Source organism: Ambystoma mexicanum, chromosome 13 (assembly GCF_040938575.1).
Source record: "Ambystoma mexicanum isolate Mex_15411 chromosome 13, UKY_AmexF1_1, whole genome shotgun sequence".
NCBI lineage: Eukaryota > Metazoa > Chordata > Amphibia > Caudata > Ambystomatidae > Ambystoma > Ambystoma mexicanum.
This window is the reverse complement of record NC_090938.1, coordinates 525670302-525686417: the sequence shown is the minus strand read 5'-3', so window position 1 is coordinate 525686417 and position 16116 is coordinate 525670302. Positions and strand designations below refer to the sequence as shown.

The window sequence follows — 16116 nt, the reverse complement described above, 5'->3', positions numbered from 1 at the left end:
AATAACTGGATATTTAAAGGAATTGTGTTTTCTGAAAATCCTGAATTGCTGTGAGGAGAGCAACTGTAGCGTCATTACCGGGTATCACCGGTGTGGTCTCCTGATGCTGACGTTTGTGTGGACACATATAATACTGTCTTGATTTCAATAGTGGATGTTTACGTTCACTTGAAACACTTTTGTGTTGTATTTTTATGCAGTTAATGGACGGAAAATCAAGAATAATTTCAATTGAATTGCTTCCAACTGAGTTAGGTGTAGTCCGAATTGATTCCATCTAAAATATTGTGGTCCTTCTATCTGAAGAATGTGTTCTAATGGACCTGGATGAACACAATCGAATCCACTGTTGAATAATTACATGTGTAGGTATTAAGAACCCCTAGGATTTCCAGGAGGGGTTCAGAACCGCACTGTAGATGACAGAGAATCTTCAGTTCTCTATAATGTCCCTTGGACACCTCACAAAAGAATCTAGCCCCCTATTTGGTGCCTGCCTGTGATTAATATTATGTACACAATTTTATGTATCTTCCTTCCACCCTTTCTTCCAAACCACTTTCCGCATGGACCAGCAGTGCACTTGGTTTGGAGGGGACTCTTAAAGGAAGCCTGGCTGAAGATTTGTGGTGACCCATTTCAACATGATGTTTCTCCCCCCTGCCCCCACCCCCTTGCTTAGAGCGGAAAGCCGTCTGAGGCACCTGTGGGGTGCACACATTTTATTGTAGACAAAGAAATACAGCCAGGGTTAATAGCCGCCGATTATCAAGAGATAGCCAGCTACTTGGGAGCGGAAACATTAATTGCCCACTGAAAAGTTATAAATCCTTTTTTGTCATCAAGTGGCTGATGTGGAGGGTGTTAAAAGGCAACCAGGTGATAACACTTCTGTATACCCAGAGGGAAGTGACGGCCCAAAGTGCTCCAGCAAACACAGCTTGTAGGGTTCGGGCTCCAGAAAACACAGCTTGTACAGCGAGCGCTGCAAAGAGCACATTTAAAGCCCCAGAACAAAAGTAACATAGAAAGGAATATATTGCTCTGTTATAAGACCGGTGACTGGCCACATGCAAGCAGTTCTGGGGGCCCCCATGAAGCTTTGGCACCTTTCAACTGAAAAAGTTGAAAGGGCCTGACGCCGTCCTTGCTCAGCGGAACCATACCCACTTGGAACACAAAATAATTGATCTCGTGATACATCCTCCTGCCGCACTCATTTGTCTCCCACTACCCAATCTTCCCACCAAAACAAACGGTATTAGGTCAATTGACCTTTTTCACGGATTTAGAAAGACTGCTCTGTGACCGCACAGAGCGGTCTCTCTAAATCGAAGTGTCAGCCCCTGGGCTGCACACGAGTGTGCACAGGGGCTGACAGTCACGGAGAGACGGAGAGGACGAGCTGCGGGAGTCAGAAGTAAGTGGGTGTGTTGTGTGTGTGTGTGTCTGTTTGTGTGCGCGTGAGTGTGACAAAACGTGTGTATGCGGAGGAGGTGGAGCAGGGCGGCATGGAGCAAAGGAATTGGGGGGGGGCAGTGAAAACCCCTCTGAATAAAAAAAATAGCAGTGATGTCCCTTTCCTGTTTTCTGGGGGTCGCATGAAATCGACTGAAAAAAATCGGTCTTTTTGATATGCGACCTCTAGAAGACGGGAAAATGACATAGAATCAAACAAACATGACAAATAACTGCCCCTTTGCCGGGTCCCCTACTCTCATGTCCAGCTGACCCCACTCCCTCTCATGAGTAGACACCTCCATCTCGGGTCTGAGGAGAATGGCGGGAGTCAGAGAAAATGCCTATTGCATACATGCCAACATTATCCATTCCATTCGGGAGATGCTAGTTCAGTCCTGGTTTTAACTTAGCATTCTGGGACTTGTAGTCCTGGATTTATAATGGAACAATCCAAGGACTACTACACGTTCCAGAATGCAAAGTTAAAACTAAGACTGTTCTAGCGTCTCCCGAATGGAATGATAATGTTGGCATGCATGCTGTTGACTACCATTGACAGCAGGGAATTATAACATCCGTATTTCACTGGCATGATGTACTAGCAAAGATTGGATGTTTTGACCTTGTTTTTTTTCAACTGTGAGATACCCCATTGACGAAACACTTCGGTGAATACAAAATATTATCAAATACACAAAATCATCACCAACACAACAACATAGGTGTGCAAAGTACCCCGGGGAGATGAGGATTCCAATCCTCCGTAGCTGCACTCAAGAAGGAGCGGCCTCCGATGGTCAGTTGGAAGCTGGAGCACCCTTTGATTGACGAGATGCGACTCCTCAGACCTTATGTTGTGCATAGTTGTCCTCATAGGACCACACAAGACTGTGGCTATAGCAGCTTGTCTACCATTGCAGGTCTCATCGAGAAGAGCTTCTGCAGAATTGTGAAAGGTGAAAGTGCTCCTTGTACATAATGGCTATCAATGGAATACCTTGCCCCAAATCTCCATTCCCACTGAAGGTCCAGGGCTGTGTCTGCCTCACCTGCTGCTGGCGGATTCGATTGTGCCTAAGACACCATGTGCACAGAGAGACACTGCAGGGGGTTTAGAAACTCATTCAACTGAACAGAGAAATTGGGAGACTTCACAGTGGGTTCCTACATCTGGGAAGTCAGTAGGAATGAGACAGTGGCAGTCACATGTTGGGGAAAAGCTTGGTCAGTGAGTGGCTGTGCCCCAGCTCCACTCGCCTTTCAGATGTAACTGAATATTGCAATGTCCGGAATTTGAGTTCGGGTGAGGACCAGGTCTACACGTACTATGGCACTGGTCTATTCCAGAGTTCCCCCTTTGTGGTTTGGAATGTTCTGCTTCTGCATGGGTCAATCTCCATTTTTCAGGAGACGCTCTTTCCCAGACACGTGTAGTCAGATGTTCAGCCTCTTCTCTCATTGGGTGCTGAATCTCACTTTGATGTCACCAGCTAGCCACCCCCAACAGCCATCACATTGTTCAAGCTCCCTGCATCATCTCCAACTTGACCTCTCCAGGGAAGCTAGGCCTGCATGAGCTTCTTCTCAATGATCAAAGGATCATTTGGTGTGTAAGGACATTGATCATTAACCCTGGGTCATAAAGAACCAAAACTCCCTTTGCACTTAGCTGGAACACATCTACATACTCGTTGTGGCGAAAATAGGTTAAGTGGAAAATACTGTTAAAATAAAGCAGCTGTGTCATGGGTCAAACACAAGAACATGGGAACCTACCAGAACTTCCAAGAAAGGTTATCGTGTTCCAACCACACTCACACTCTTTGAGTGTCCACACCGTGTGGTGTATGACTTTGTACCTCATGACTGGATCCCCGCGTTACCTGACTGTGAGGTGCTTTACTCTGGACGAGCCGTGGGAGGGCGACAAGGAATTCCCCTTGGTGAGATCTTCAAGAGACCTGTCCAGGGGCTTGGACTTCTCAGCACCCACTGCTCCATTGTCCATGGCATCCATGTCATACCTGCAGAAAAGGGCGAAAACACAAGTGGTTGCGTCAATTGGGAGACTGAGGAGAAGGAGCAAAACAGCAAGTGTGTCGGAATGACGAGAATTAGGGGGGGGCGTCGTAGGCAGGATGGCAGTGCTTGAAGAGTGCTCCAGAAGGCAGAGGGAGAAGTGTGTGTGGGGGGGGGGTAGAATAAGGACAGTGAGAGAGGAAGGGGGTGGCAGTGTTTGAGGTGCCAGCCCTTGTGGATTAAATGATTGCAGAGTCTGCTTTTTAAGGTGTTTAGTGAGGATGTTCGAGGAAGAAGAATGCGTGCTGTTCCAAAGTATTGTACAAGACACAAAGGCAAGAGCTGGTACAAAAAAAATGGAACTCACGTTACTGAGCACTGGGCAAAGGAGAGGTATTCCACCAACACATCGAGTCCTCTGTTCTCTGAATTCAGGAACTCCTGCACCCACCTGAACAAGAGAAGGCCCATTAAAGACAGCATGGTGAACAACATTTAGGCAATTATAATCTAAGCCTTCTTAAACAAGGAGCACTTCCAATGGCAGCAAATGTCATGGTGGGCCAGGCTTAATGAGAACCGGGCAAAACAATGCTGGCCTAAAGGCGGATCGAGATATTCGGAGACCGGTCAGCACTTGAGAATGTCTGATAGAGCTTGGGTAGCGACAATTAAATGTAAGACGAACAAGACTCTGCCCTAGATCTAGTGCCTTGAGTGTCCCTGGCATGCCGGTCCTCCTAGATAGACCACTGCAACGCCAGTCAATACCAACTCCCACCAAACGGTAGAATATTCACATAGGGCAGACACAGGTGACCTAAACAAAAGATATGGGTGAGGACGCACAGCTGCAAAATGGCATCCCAGAGCGCAAGTAATTCTGAACGCAATGTCGGTGCTTTATAGTCAAGAAATAGAGTAATCAGTAGCCAGCATAATCAATGGTGAGGGATCACAGGCGTCCTCGTACATGAAATCTCGAGAGCCACAGATTTCAGACCCTAGTGATAAGGCAATGGAAATATCACTGCCCAGTACAAAAAGCTCTTTGCCATAGGGCGGTGCTGATGAGTAACATGTACATAGTAAACACTATCGCAAAGGAAACCATTACTTAAAAATCAAGGACATCATTGACCCGAGTCAGAGAACACTTCACCAAGATATAGTGAAAATAACAAGGATCCTGGATTGCTATCACAAGGCAGGAGCGTTGGATGCAAATGTTGGCCTGGTGGACTTTGAGACAGGGAGCTATACAGAGAGCAATGTACTGCTATGAATCCTGGAAAAGGGAAAGGTTCACTGTGATTTTATTGCAGAAATAACAGTGACGTACAATTACCAAGTGTAATAAATATTGCATGAAAAAATATTGAAACGCCTCTTGCAGTGCACGTTGTAAAAATAACTTTTTGGGGGAACCCCTGAAACCCCCTTACCTCTCCTAGTCCTAAACTCTCCTTGTCTCCCTCCCTTTTATCCCAATTTTAACCTAAATCTTTTTTTAATACCTGAAACCCACCCCTATCATTACATTTTCTTTTCTTTATTTCACTATTTATTCTGCTTGTAGGTATTTTGTACCCACTCTGTTATTTCTTGCAATATTTTTTAATCTTTGTAAATTCATTCTTTATTACTTCCTGCAATATTATCACTGGATACCAAAGGGAAAGTGTGACTGAAACACTTGCGTACGAGCACAATATCATATGATGTCATTGACCACAATCAAATAAAAGGGGAAATACAGTTCTGAAAAATGGTAACTCGTGAGAACATGTACGGAAAACACCATTCTGAAAAAGATGTTTCTGACCAACATCGGCCCAAATAACATATTAAACAAAACAAGGGGGGCAAGGCTAAGAAAAAATATTAGCAGGGGGAAGCTGGTAAGCTGGAAAAGTGATTAAGGCAAGAGCAACCGTGGGAGAGTTGGTAGATGGATGTAATCCCCTCACCCCCATAAAGTGCATAGAGGAAAAACACAACCTTCGCCCCTTGCACCACCTGACTCCTCTACTCCCTGCCAACTGGTACAGCTGTACTCGTCCTCTGTGCCCCTTTATATCCTTCCCTCCACTGTATATCTGTTCTGTTGTTACCTCTGTAAAACGCTCTGTTATGTATCTGTATTGTTGAATACCTCTGTAAAGCGCTCTGTTGCTTCTCGAAGCCCGGTCCACGCTCAATAAATACCATAATAATAATAAAATCTTTAAAAAACTCCAGAATTCAACTCTGAAAACACATGACGGCCCATCGTAACACATTGCACTAATATAGATCAGGGCAAATAGTGACTCCTGGCGATTTTAGCATGATACCAAGTTGATATCATTGGGATCCATCTCCAAGACATGTCAATGGAACCGTGAAGCAGTTTCTTCACATGAATATGTAATTATTAGAAATTCAGTCTGTTCCTCCCAACCCCAGCATCAGCCCAAAATAGCCAGCCCCAAAACCAGCCAATAGCAACCACATTAAAATAAGCTTCAACCATTTACAGCATCACCAACTCACAACACAAAGTCGTTGCAACTACTGACAAAACCCATCAGCAACTCATTTAACTACCAGACTGGTAGCAGATCCTGCCTCAAGTTTCTGGGGGCTGAGAAGACAACTGTCTTCTCTTCCATGCTATCTATCAGATCATCATCTTCTCTTGTTCTCAACTTCTTCTGTTGTTTCTTCTTGCACTACTTCTTCATCTCCTACCTTTTTACGTCGTGCTCTTAGTAAGTTTAACACAACGCTTTTCACTTCTACAAGCTTATCTAAACTGAGATCTCAAGCTTCATTCTCTAATTTGTCAGCAGATGAAGTTGCTTCTATTCTTTCTCTGTCACTTGCACTATCTCTTATTGCACTATATCCTTCCTCTTTATTTCATCCATCACATAAACCACCTGAACCCTGGTTGTCTTCCCCTCTTCGTGCCATGCGCTGCCTCCTTCGTCGCTTAGAATGATGTTGGTTAGGACTGAAGACACCAGGAAAGTATACTTCTTATGTATCTTATCATACTGCCTTTTTTCCACTAAACAATCTTATTTCTCTGATCTTCTTCGCTCACAATCTTCCCACCCTAGACGCCCCTTTCAAACTCTTACTTGACTGCTGTCATCACCCATTCCAGATCCTTCAATTAATTCTACTCTTAATACTAGAGATCTTGCACTTTACTTTACTACTAAAGTCTCCTCATTTCCATAAGCTATTGAGTCTTCTCGAACTCAGGATAGCTCTATGTCTTCTGTTTCTCTTTTCGAATCTCCCAAGGCAATCTTCTCACGGTTTACTCCTATTCCAAATGAAGATGCTCTTTATCTTCTTACTTGTGCCCACCATACTTCTTCTCCTTTTGGTCCTATACCATCTGTATTTATATCTAAAATCTATCTCTCATTTGTTTCTTATCTTACAATTCTATTTAATTCTTGCCTACTTTCGTCTACCTTTCTTTCGTTATTCAAGCATGCTACTATTCCTATCTTGAAAAAACCTTCAGCTGATGTTTGCTCTGCTTTTAATTTCTGTCCTATTTCACTTCTTCCATAACTCTCTAAAATCCTTGAACATTTTCAGTCTCTTGGTATGGGGTCTCCTCTGAAACATATGCACTTACTTGTGGTGTTCCTGAAGGCTCAGTCCTTGGTTCTTTTATTTTTTCTCTCTATACTTCTTCGTTAGCTGGGGTTATTTCTTCTTTTGGGCTCTTGCATCATTTTTACGCTGATGATACACAGCTCTTTCATTTCTGCATGTCTCTGATGATATCCATCACAAACTTAGTGCTTGCTTACTCGCTATCCAATCATGGATGTCTGATCATATTCTTGTTCTTAATGCTGGAAAAACGGAGGTTATTTTCTTTCTTTCTAGTTCCACTTCTTTGGCTTCTTTACCTTTGGTCATTGATATGATGTGATATTATTTATAAGACGCTTACTACCCAGAGGTTTCTAAGCGTGAACCCAGCAATCAAATCTGTATTGCTACATGTCGTCTTGCTTCCAAGGGGAGCACGATGCCCCTGAGCTATCCTCCCGCTATATTTCATTCCTTCCGGCTCAGCTACCTATCGCATCAGTAGTTCATAATCTAGGCCTCGTTCTTGATTCTGATCTCTCTTTTACCCATCACATCTCACTCACTGCTCACTCCTGTCGATTTCACCTTTATAACATCCGGAAAGCCCATTTGTTTATGACTTTCAAAGCCTGAAAGTTATTGGTGTCTGCTTTAATTTTCTCACAACCTTTTTATTGCTCTTCTGCACTTTTTGGACTTCCTATCTCTTGCTTGGCTCCACTAAAATCTGTATTTCATGCCACTATTCGTGTTCTTGGTCAATTGGCTCTTTGTGATTATATTTCCTCCTCTCTGGCTCAACTTGGATGGCATTATTTTCCTAATCGTCTTAAGATCAATTTTTTATGTTTGGTTTTTAAAGCTTTATTAAAGCTTTTAATGGTCTTGCTCATCCTTATCTTTCTTCATGTGTCTCTTTTTTATCTTCGCGTCCTCTTCGGTCTGCCTCCCATTTCCGTCTTGTAGTTCTGTCTCCTGCCTGTGCTCAATTTCGCTTTTGGTCTTTCTCTCTTCTTGCACCTTTAAATTGGAATACTCTCCTTCTTTCTATCCAATCTATTACTGTCTATTCTTCTTTACGGGTTTCTCTACGATCTCATCTTATTTCATCTGGTTAGCAAGGTCTTATCACAATTAGTGAAATACTTTGTGTTTTAAATATTGATTTCAGTTTTTGTACTGTTTTTGATTCTATGCACTGCGCTTTGGCATAAGGCGCTATATAAAATAAAATAAAATAAAATACAAAAATACAAATACAAACAAAAGGGGTTTCCCAGTGATTATTCAATGTGAACACCCTTCTGAGTGTCAACAATTTTCAGATTTACATTTTTATTACGTACTCACGTCCCACATTCCTATATGTGGCCTGATTCATGGAAGTGTTTTATAATGGTGCAATCCCATAGGAAAACATTCTGTGAGTCAGGCCCATAGTGTGTAGTTTTACATCTTTGCAGCTCTCTTGCATTGCATTCGTGCCTCCTCTAACCAAAATCGAATGTATTCGAATGTATGTACTTTTACCTCTGTGCACCTCTCTTGTATTGCATTTGGGCCTCCCTAACCAAAATCGAATTTAGGTTGTGTGTAGTTTTACATCTGTGCACCTCGTTTGCATTGTATTTGTGCATCCTCTAACCAAAATCGAATTTTGGTTGTATGTACTTTTACATCTGTGCACCTCTCTTGCATTGCATTTGTGCTTCCTCTAACCAAATCGAATTTAGGTTGTGGGCACTTTTACATCTGTGCACCTCTTGTCTCTTGAAATTCTATTTCTTTCTGGATTGCATTTACGCCTTTGTAACTACTTCTACTAGGCCACCTGGTGAGTTTAGCTAGAACTGGGCAGTGCAGCCCCTCTTCTTTCATTCCTCGACTAACATCTGCCGACCCTATGGCTCTCTCCATCTCACCCATCTTCTCTAACTGCTACACTATCACCTATCACCCCTCCCTCACAAAGTCCAGTAGGAAAAAGCACATAAAAGACATCTTGAGTTCAAACCCTGGACTTCCCATCGCAGACACCTATGCCAGTCCTTCCTCCAGAGAGGTTTTTACTGATATCCTCTTCTCTGTCCCCTCTCCAGATCTATGGACCCCCATCTCATCTCCACTCTTTCTCCTTCCACATCCTCTACATTAACAGTGGCAACAAGTGGGAAGTCCTCTTGGCCGGCTTCTCATCTTCATGTTGCTTCATTAATGTCTATCACACAGGCACTATCCTGGTTCTTGGTCCACAACCCAACCTCCTTCTCTTTGACCGGATCCTGCCTTCTCTCATTAACTTCCTCCCTTCGCCTGCATCTCCCCCTACTACTCTCTCTCTCCCTCCTTTGACTGGTGTACCATGCCCCTGTACCCCACCTCAGAAAATCTTCAAAGGCAGAGACTACCTCCATCTGGCGGCACTTAACGCCTGCTCAGCCAACAAACACTCGGCTGACATCGGCCTTCTTTTTGAAGACCTTGACCTCAACATTCTCGCTCTTACCGAGACATGGTTCAGTGCCAGCTCAGTCACTGTATTTGACTCCCTCCTCCCTAATGGTTTCAAGAGCATTTCCAAGCCTCGACCTCACCACACTGGCGGCCGGGTTGCCTTAATCTGCCCTGAGTGGGTTCCTGCTTCCATCTTACCCACCCAGCTCTACTCTTCCTTTAAAAGCCTGGTTTGCAAGTTGGTCATCTCTCCAATCTCCATCCTGACCATTTCCACCATTTACCAGCCTCCAGCCGTCACCACCCTGTTCCTCTGTGAATGGGCTGATTTGTGTTCCTCGCACCTCTCTTCCCTTCTCCATTCTCCATTCTGGGCCAACCAATTCAGCTGGACATACTCTTGACGCCCTCATATACTCTGACCTCTCTCTCCCCCCACTAGTGACCCTTCTCTCCTGGTGAGACCATTCTCTCCTCTCCTCCCACATAGGTCCCTTTGGCGCTCTGATCGCACCACAAAAAGCACCCCCAACCTCGTTCACTAACATCCGCCCAATGAAACGAGTGTCAGTTGCTGCCTTCGTTTCCACCTTCATCCCCCCTCACCCACCTACCTCAGATTCTACCTCTGACTGCTCTCAGCAACCTCCACCTGTACATCACCAATACTATTGACATTTTTGCCCCAGTCATGAGGATCTGCCTGAAACCTGCCTCTAAGTATAACACCTGGTATGCCTCCGAACCTGCGGCCCTGAAATGAAAGGGCCGGTTGGCAGAACGGAAGTGGCAAACTTCATGCTCATCCTCTGACAAACTGGCCTGCCGTATTCTCCAAAGGCAATACAGACTCTCCATCTGTGCCACAAAAAGAGCCCACATACAGGCACAGGTTTCCAGTGCATCCAACAATATGGTTGAACTTTTCAGGATCTGCAGGGAACTAGCCAATCCTTCTGCAGTTTCCTCCTTCCCAGGCCCTCTGCAATGCACTGGCCACACACTTTGACACCAAAACTCAGGACATCCTGATCACCCTGGCTACCAACCCTCCCAACCCATGCCATACCCTCTTGCCCCCCTTGGCCCCTCACCCTCCTTCTTCCTCCTTCTCCTCCTTCTCCCCTGTCACACCTGAAGAAGTTACCAGAATTGTCCGCTCCATGAAGGTCTCTTCTAAACAGGTTTTCCCTTGCTCATCCAGGACCATCAAGGATAACATTGGCTCTCTTGCCTCTGCACTTGCTGATTTCTGCAATCACTCTTTTGTCATTGGATCTTTCCCCTCCTCCCTTAAACACGCCCTTGTGCACCCACTCCTAACAAAACCTTCAGCAGACACTACCTTCCCTGCCAACTACTGCCCTATCTCCATCACCCCCTTCCTGAAAGAGCTGCCGGAGAAGCTGGCATTGCCCAGACTCAACTCACACACCAAACTTGATGGTGGTCTCCACGATCATCAATCTGGATTCCGAGCATCCAGAGGCATGGCAACTGCTCTCCTGAACACCCGTGAAGAACTGCCCGTATCCCTGGACTCCAACTCCCCGGCTGTACTCATCCGTGTCGTCTTTCCTCTGCCTTTGACACGTCAACCATTTCATCCTCATACCAAGGCTCCATTATACACTTGCTATCTCGGAACGGGTACTGGACTGGCTGACATCCTTCTTAACTGACCGCTCTTCACAAGTCATTCTCCTCTCCTACATCCTTCTCCATCTGTGCTGTCTGCCAGGGTTCTATCCTCTCCCCTTGGCTCTTTAACAACTACCTTTCTCAGCTTGCATGCCTCATATCCTCCTTCTCCAACTTACAGTGTTACGGAGATAACACACAGCTCTTTTTCAAGCTTCCTGCTGACCCTCTTGCACCCTTCATCATCCTTGACTGCCTTTTTGCCATCCAGTCCTGGTAAACTTCCAACGATCTCTGCCTCAACGCCTTTAAAACTGAGATCCTTCTCATCAGGTCCCCTGCTCCCTCCTCCTTCCCTTCACTCTGGCCTTCCTTCTTGGGCTCTCCCCCTGATCCTTCTTCTGAAGCCAGAAACCTTGGAGTCACCTTTGACTCCTCTATCCTCATATTCACTTTGATTCTCAAAGTAATTCTCCCTTTTCTCACTTTCCCGCAGGAACTCAGTGGGCCTCATTACGAGGTTGGAGGTAGCCTTGCCGGTTTTACCAGCAAGACTACCTCCAAACTCGCATCCGGGTCCGGGACCCGCGAATGGGCAATTACCAGGCTATTCCGGCCCAGCTGGACCTGGTAATTGCCCTTTCGCGGGTGCCGGGCCGGTACATCCCCATTCCCATTGAGCCCTATAGCCCTATAGGGCTCAATGGGAATGGGGAGGGTGGTAGCACCAGTTCCGTTAATAACGGTATGGGTGTTACCATCATGTCCAGCTCGCGGGTGCCGGTATGGCCCCCAGGTCAGGCCTGGTGTCTCCAAGGGCACCCACGAGCAGAACTCCTAGTATGTCGGTACTGTAGCAACGGTGCCGGTAGCGATACAGGCGCCGTTGTTGCCTTACCGCCATAATTGTAATGAGGCCCAATATCTCCAGAGCTCTGATGCTCTCCAGGCCAGAGTACTGCAACAGCCTCTTCCTCAATCTGCCTAACTCCTCCCTTCGCCCCCTTCAACTAATCCAGAATAGGACTTCAAGTCTTATCCTTGGCCTCAAGCCATGGACTGCATCTCTCCAGCCCTAAAATCTCTTCACTGGCTCCGGGTTGCTGCGTGGATCAAATTCCAGACCCTCTGCATCACCCACAAGGCTTCCTGGGGCCCTGCTATATCCAATGTTCCCTCTCTAGACACCTCCCTTCTAGAGCCCCTTGCTCATTGGGCTCTAATTCTCTGCAAATCTTATATTTCTCCAAGAAGAGAGTGGGGGGTAGATCTCTATCCTCCGCAGGTGCCTCCCTCTGGAATGGCCTCCCTGCCCCTCTCAGACTTGAGCCAGATCTTCTTAAGTTCTGGAAGCTTCTCAAGACCTTCGTTTGTGTCTTCTTCCTTCTCCTCTCCCCTCCCCTGCAAATATCCCTTTTGCCTGAGGCTGGTGGCCTGGTACCTTCAGAGTCATACAGGGCACCAAGTCCCCCCTGCCCAGTCTACCTCTGCACTTGTTCGCCCATGACCCCTTCCCTCCCAACCCTCATCCTGAACTTGCCTTCATGGGCCCCACATCTACACTAGGCAGGCAGGCATGCACCCCTTGGAGCCATTCCAGCACCTTAACTTGCATTTAGGTGTGGAACCCCCTTCACTCTCTGCTTCCCCCTTGCCCTGTCCACCTGGCCTCCCCTGCCACTGTCCTTCTCATGGGCCCTTCACCAATTTCCTTCACTTCCTCACCTCCCCCTTGCACTTGAACGATCTGAATGTTGCAAGGCTGATAAGGAACGCAAATTCCTCCTACCTCACCCCTGCCTTGCTGAGCCTCGAAACACTTGTGTATAGGCGCATTACAAATGACCAATAAATAAATATCAAATCCTAGCACCATCCATTCCCGACACTAGCCAATCCCAATCAATTCTAACACCGGTAAATAGGCCATCAGCTGATGATGTACCCAATCAATTCCAATGCCAGCCATTTCAAACAGCACCTCATCTCAACACTAACCAATGGTAAAACCTGGCAAATCTCAAAATCACTCACTCCTAGTACATGCCCACCTCAGCACCAATCGATGCCAAAACCAAGCAATACCCAAAACATGTTTAATCCAAGCACCAGATTATCTCAGGCAGCACTAGACAGTCCCAGCACAAGTGTGACAGGGTAGTGGGTATGACCCTGTTAAGAGACAGGGGGGAGTTGACGGGTTCCCCTGTCCCTGGTATGGCAGAAGCCATGTATGCATGTTTGTGCCCCTTTCTCTGACCCGTTGCCTATAAACCTCTGTTTTGGACAGTTCTCATTTTCTATTCTTTCAGGGAATATGATGACCAGCACGCACCAGACTCCTCCGAAACCTGGCATGGATCATGGATCCTGGAAAGAAGCAGAAATTAAGAACAACTGCACAATGCACCTGTGCCCAAATGACAAGGTCCGGCCTGGAACAGGATGAACAGAAGTTGAAGCTGAATGGGTGACCAAAAACCCACACAACAAACTGCAGTCGGGCTACAGGGGAGCAATGGGGCAGGGAAACTGGAACTGGAAAGCGACTAAATAGGAATAGAGGAGACCCATTAAACACTCCCGAAATCCTGGTTGAACAGTGACTCGTCAAGGACAGGAGAGATCCAGAGAGCTAAGTACAACTCTGACTTTATGGCTGTGGTCTAGGGAGCTTTTTGAAGACTTCCAGGGAAAGTCCCAGCTCTCAAGGTGATTGGTCAGATAAAGATTGGCGCAGAGGAGCAGCTGACAAGGGTGACCAATGGAAGCCAAAGGGAGCTTGTATGCAGGAAGGGAAGGGCTATAAAAAGCTAGCAGGCCCAGTTGAGAGTGAGAGGTGTTTGGGTGAGGTTGGCAGAGGTGGGAGGAAGAGAGAAGGGGAAGTAAGATCCGGTAGAGTTGACGATAGTACAGATAGGGTAGTGTTGGGAGAAATACTATTTGGAGCAAGTGGTAAGACCAGCGGATGCAAGATAGATAAAGTTAAGAGATCTGTTGGAGGCCAGAGGCAGGAGGAGGAGGAGTGAGTGAGAAAGAGAGAGAGAGAGAGAGAGAGAGAGAGGAAGAGATAGTGAGAGTGAGACAGTGAGGGTGAGGCAGTGAGGGTGGGGGAGAATAAGGCCTCGACTTTTAGGCCCTCCCTAGATCAGGAATAAACCAGACAGAAGGGGTTATTTCACTCTAGTGATTTTTACATGGAATTACGACCAGTGTAGGGAGGTAGGAGTCCCCTAAGGCTGAAGGCTGAGGAAGAGGTGTACAGGAATCCCACCTAGACTGTGAGCCACAAAGTGCCTGTATTTGTACATTTAAAAATAAAAACAAGAAAACGTACTGGAGTTGTTTTGGGGCTCATTGAGCACCTTGTCACAAAGTAAATTCTAAAAATAGATTATAGCTATGTGGTCGATTTAATGGCCAAGGCCCGGGTGAGCACCCCTTTAAATTTACCCCAGACCAGTAATGGGCCAAACTGGAACCACCCCACCATCCCAGTCCAGCTGTTTAGGTGAGACGCTGAGCAACCTGCGATTTAAAGTTGTTAGTACAGGACATGGTCCACAATCCTGGATGTATGATATTTATTAAATAAGGCACAATACACCGGAGGGGGAGTATTTGACCCTAGCAGGCAACATTCTTCCTTTGCTAATGCCCCTTTCAGCCTGTCTTTCAATTTACTGTCTGTTTTCTTCATACAGGGTAAAAGATACCCACCTAAACAAACCCCTCTTCATGTGAGCCTTTAACAGCTTCCCCAATCCCAGCACCCTCGGCTTTCCATTCCTTACTTCACAACCTCCCACTTCCCTCAACAGATATTTTATAGCACGCATCTCAATAGTACTGGCAGCTGCAGACCCCTCTTCCTTTCTAGTGCCAGTCCCCACTTGCCAGTCGTGTAATATAGTTAACAACTTTCCAAGGTGCAGTTCCTTTCTGGTTGTCACTTACGGCTGTCAATCAACAAGTTGCAAAACCCCGCTCTGCGGCGGGTGGTAGCCATGGGCTGCAGAAATGGCCCTTGAGGCTCTTGCTGGCTGGTGTACGATTCTTTATTCCTCTGTGGCAGTGTTGGACGTATTTGGGCTAGTGCAGCCCTGTTATTTCATTCGTGGTGGCGTTTGCATAGTGGGGCTTTGAACTGCCTGTCCATTTTCCTCTGTGGCTGTGTCAGTTTGCATGAACTGGCAAAGAACCTTTGAAGAGTTTAATACATAGTTATTCACATCTTCTTACATCTCTTTGGGTAATTTGTTACGTTTGTTATGTTGTCATGGTATGATCCTTAATTAGCCCTCTGCAGAAATCTGAGACCTTCCCAAGCCATCATGGAGGGAACTCATCTGATCAATGATTGGTTAGAACCCTGGTCAGGTGGATCAGGCAGCATTCTGAACTGCCTTTCATAGAAAACGTTGTGTGTTGAAGCTCCTCCTAGCTAGGCTCTAATCAGCGACCTTTTGGTGCAGACAGGACAGGAAGGTGAAAGCACTGGTTATCAGGAACTTCGAGGGACATAGGTGAAATCCTGTGTGGTGCAGCGTAAAGCACCTACGGTGAAAATTCCCAAGCTACATTAATAATCCTGAACTGAGCACGTTCTTTTGAAATAAGTGGTTTTAGTTGTTAAGAATATTGTGGACTTTACGGGAAACTTCCTGATGCAGTATGCTATGTCAAGTGAAAAACGGAATAAACGGAGTCAGTGGAGGGACGAGACACTGTAGTTTCTCACTTTCAATGGCAATCTCAGAGTTCGGCAAAGACTAGACCGGCACTCGCAGTTAGTTAGCTCTGTGCTGCAGCAATGCCTTGCAGCAGTGTCTCATCTTTTTTATCCTCTGTAGATCTTCAAAAATCTTTTGAGACAGGAAGGCTATTGTTTGTAATTTTCTCCACTCCCCTTTCTCCCTGGGGTGTGTTTGA

General features: G+C 46.1%; 1 protein-coding gene across 3 annotated transcripts in view; it reads right to left on the bottom strand.

The window, feature by feature from the left end:
• The window catches only part of FMNL1 (formin like 1), a 593200-nt gene that overhangs the window by 260046 nt on the left and 317038 nt on the right, over positions 1-16116 (bottom strand). For all 3 annotated transcript variants that reach the window (XM_069634229.1, XM_069634230.1, XM_069634228.1), the window contains exons 5-6: positions 3848-3931; positions 3345-3485 (exon numbers count right to left, since the gene is read on the bottom strand). In XM_069634229.1, coding sequence (XP_069490330.1) covers positions 3345-3485; positions 3848-3931 — 225 coding nt within the window. The remainder of the gene's footprint in view (positions 1-3344; positions 3486-3847; positions 3932-16116) is intronic.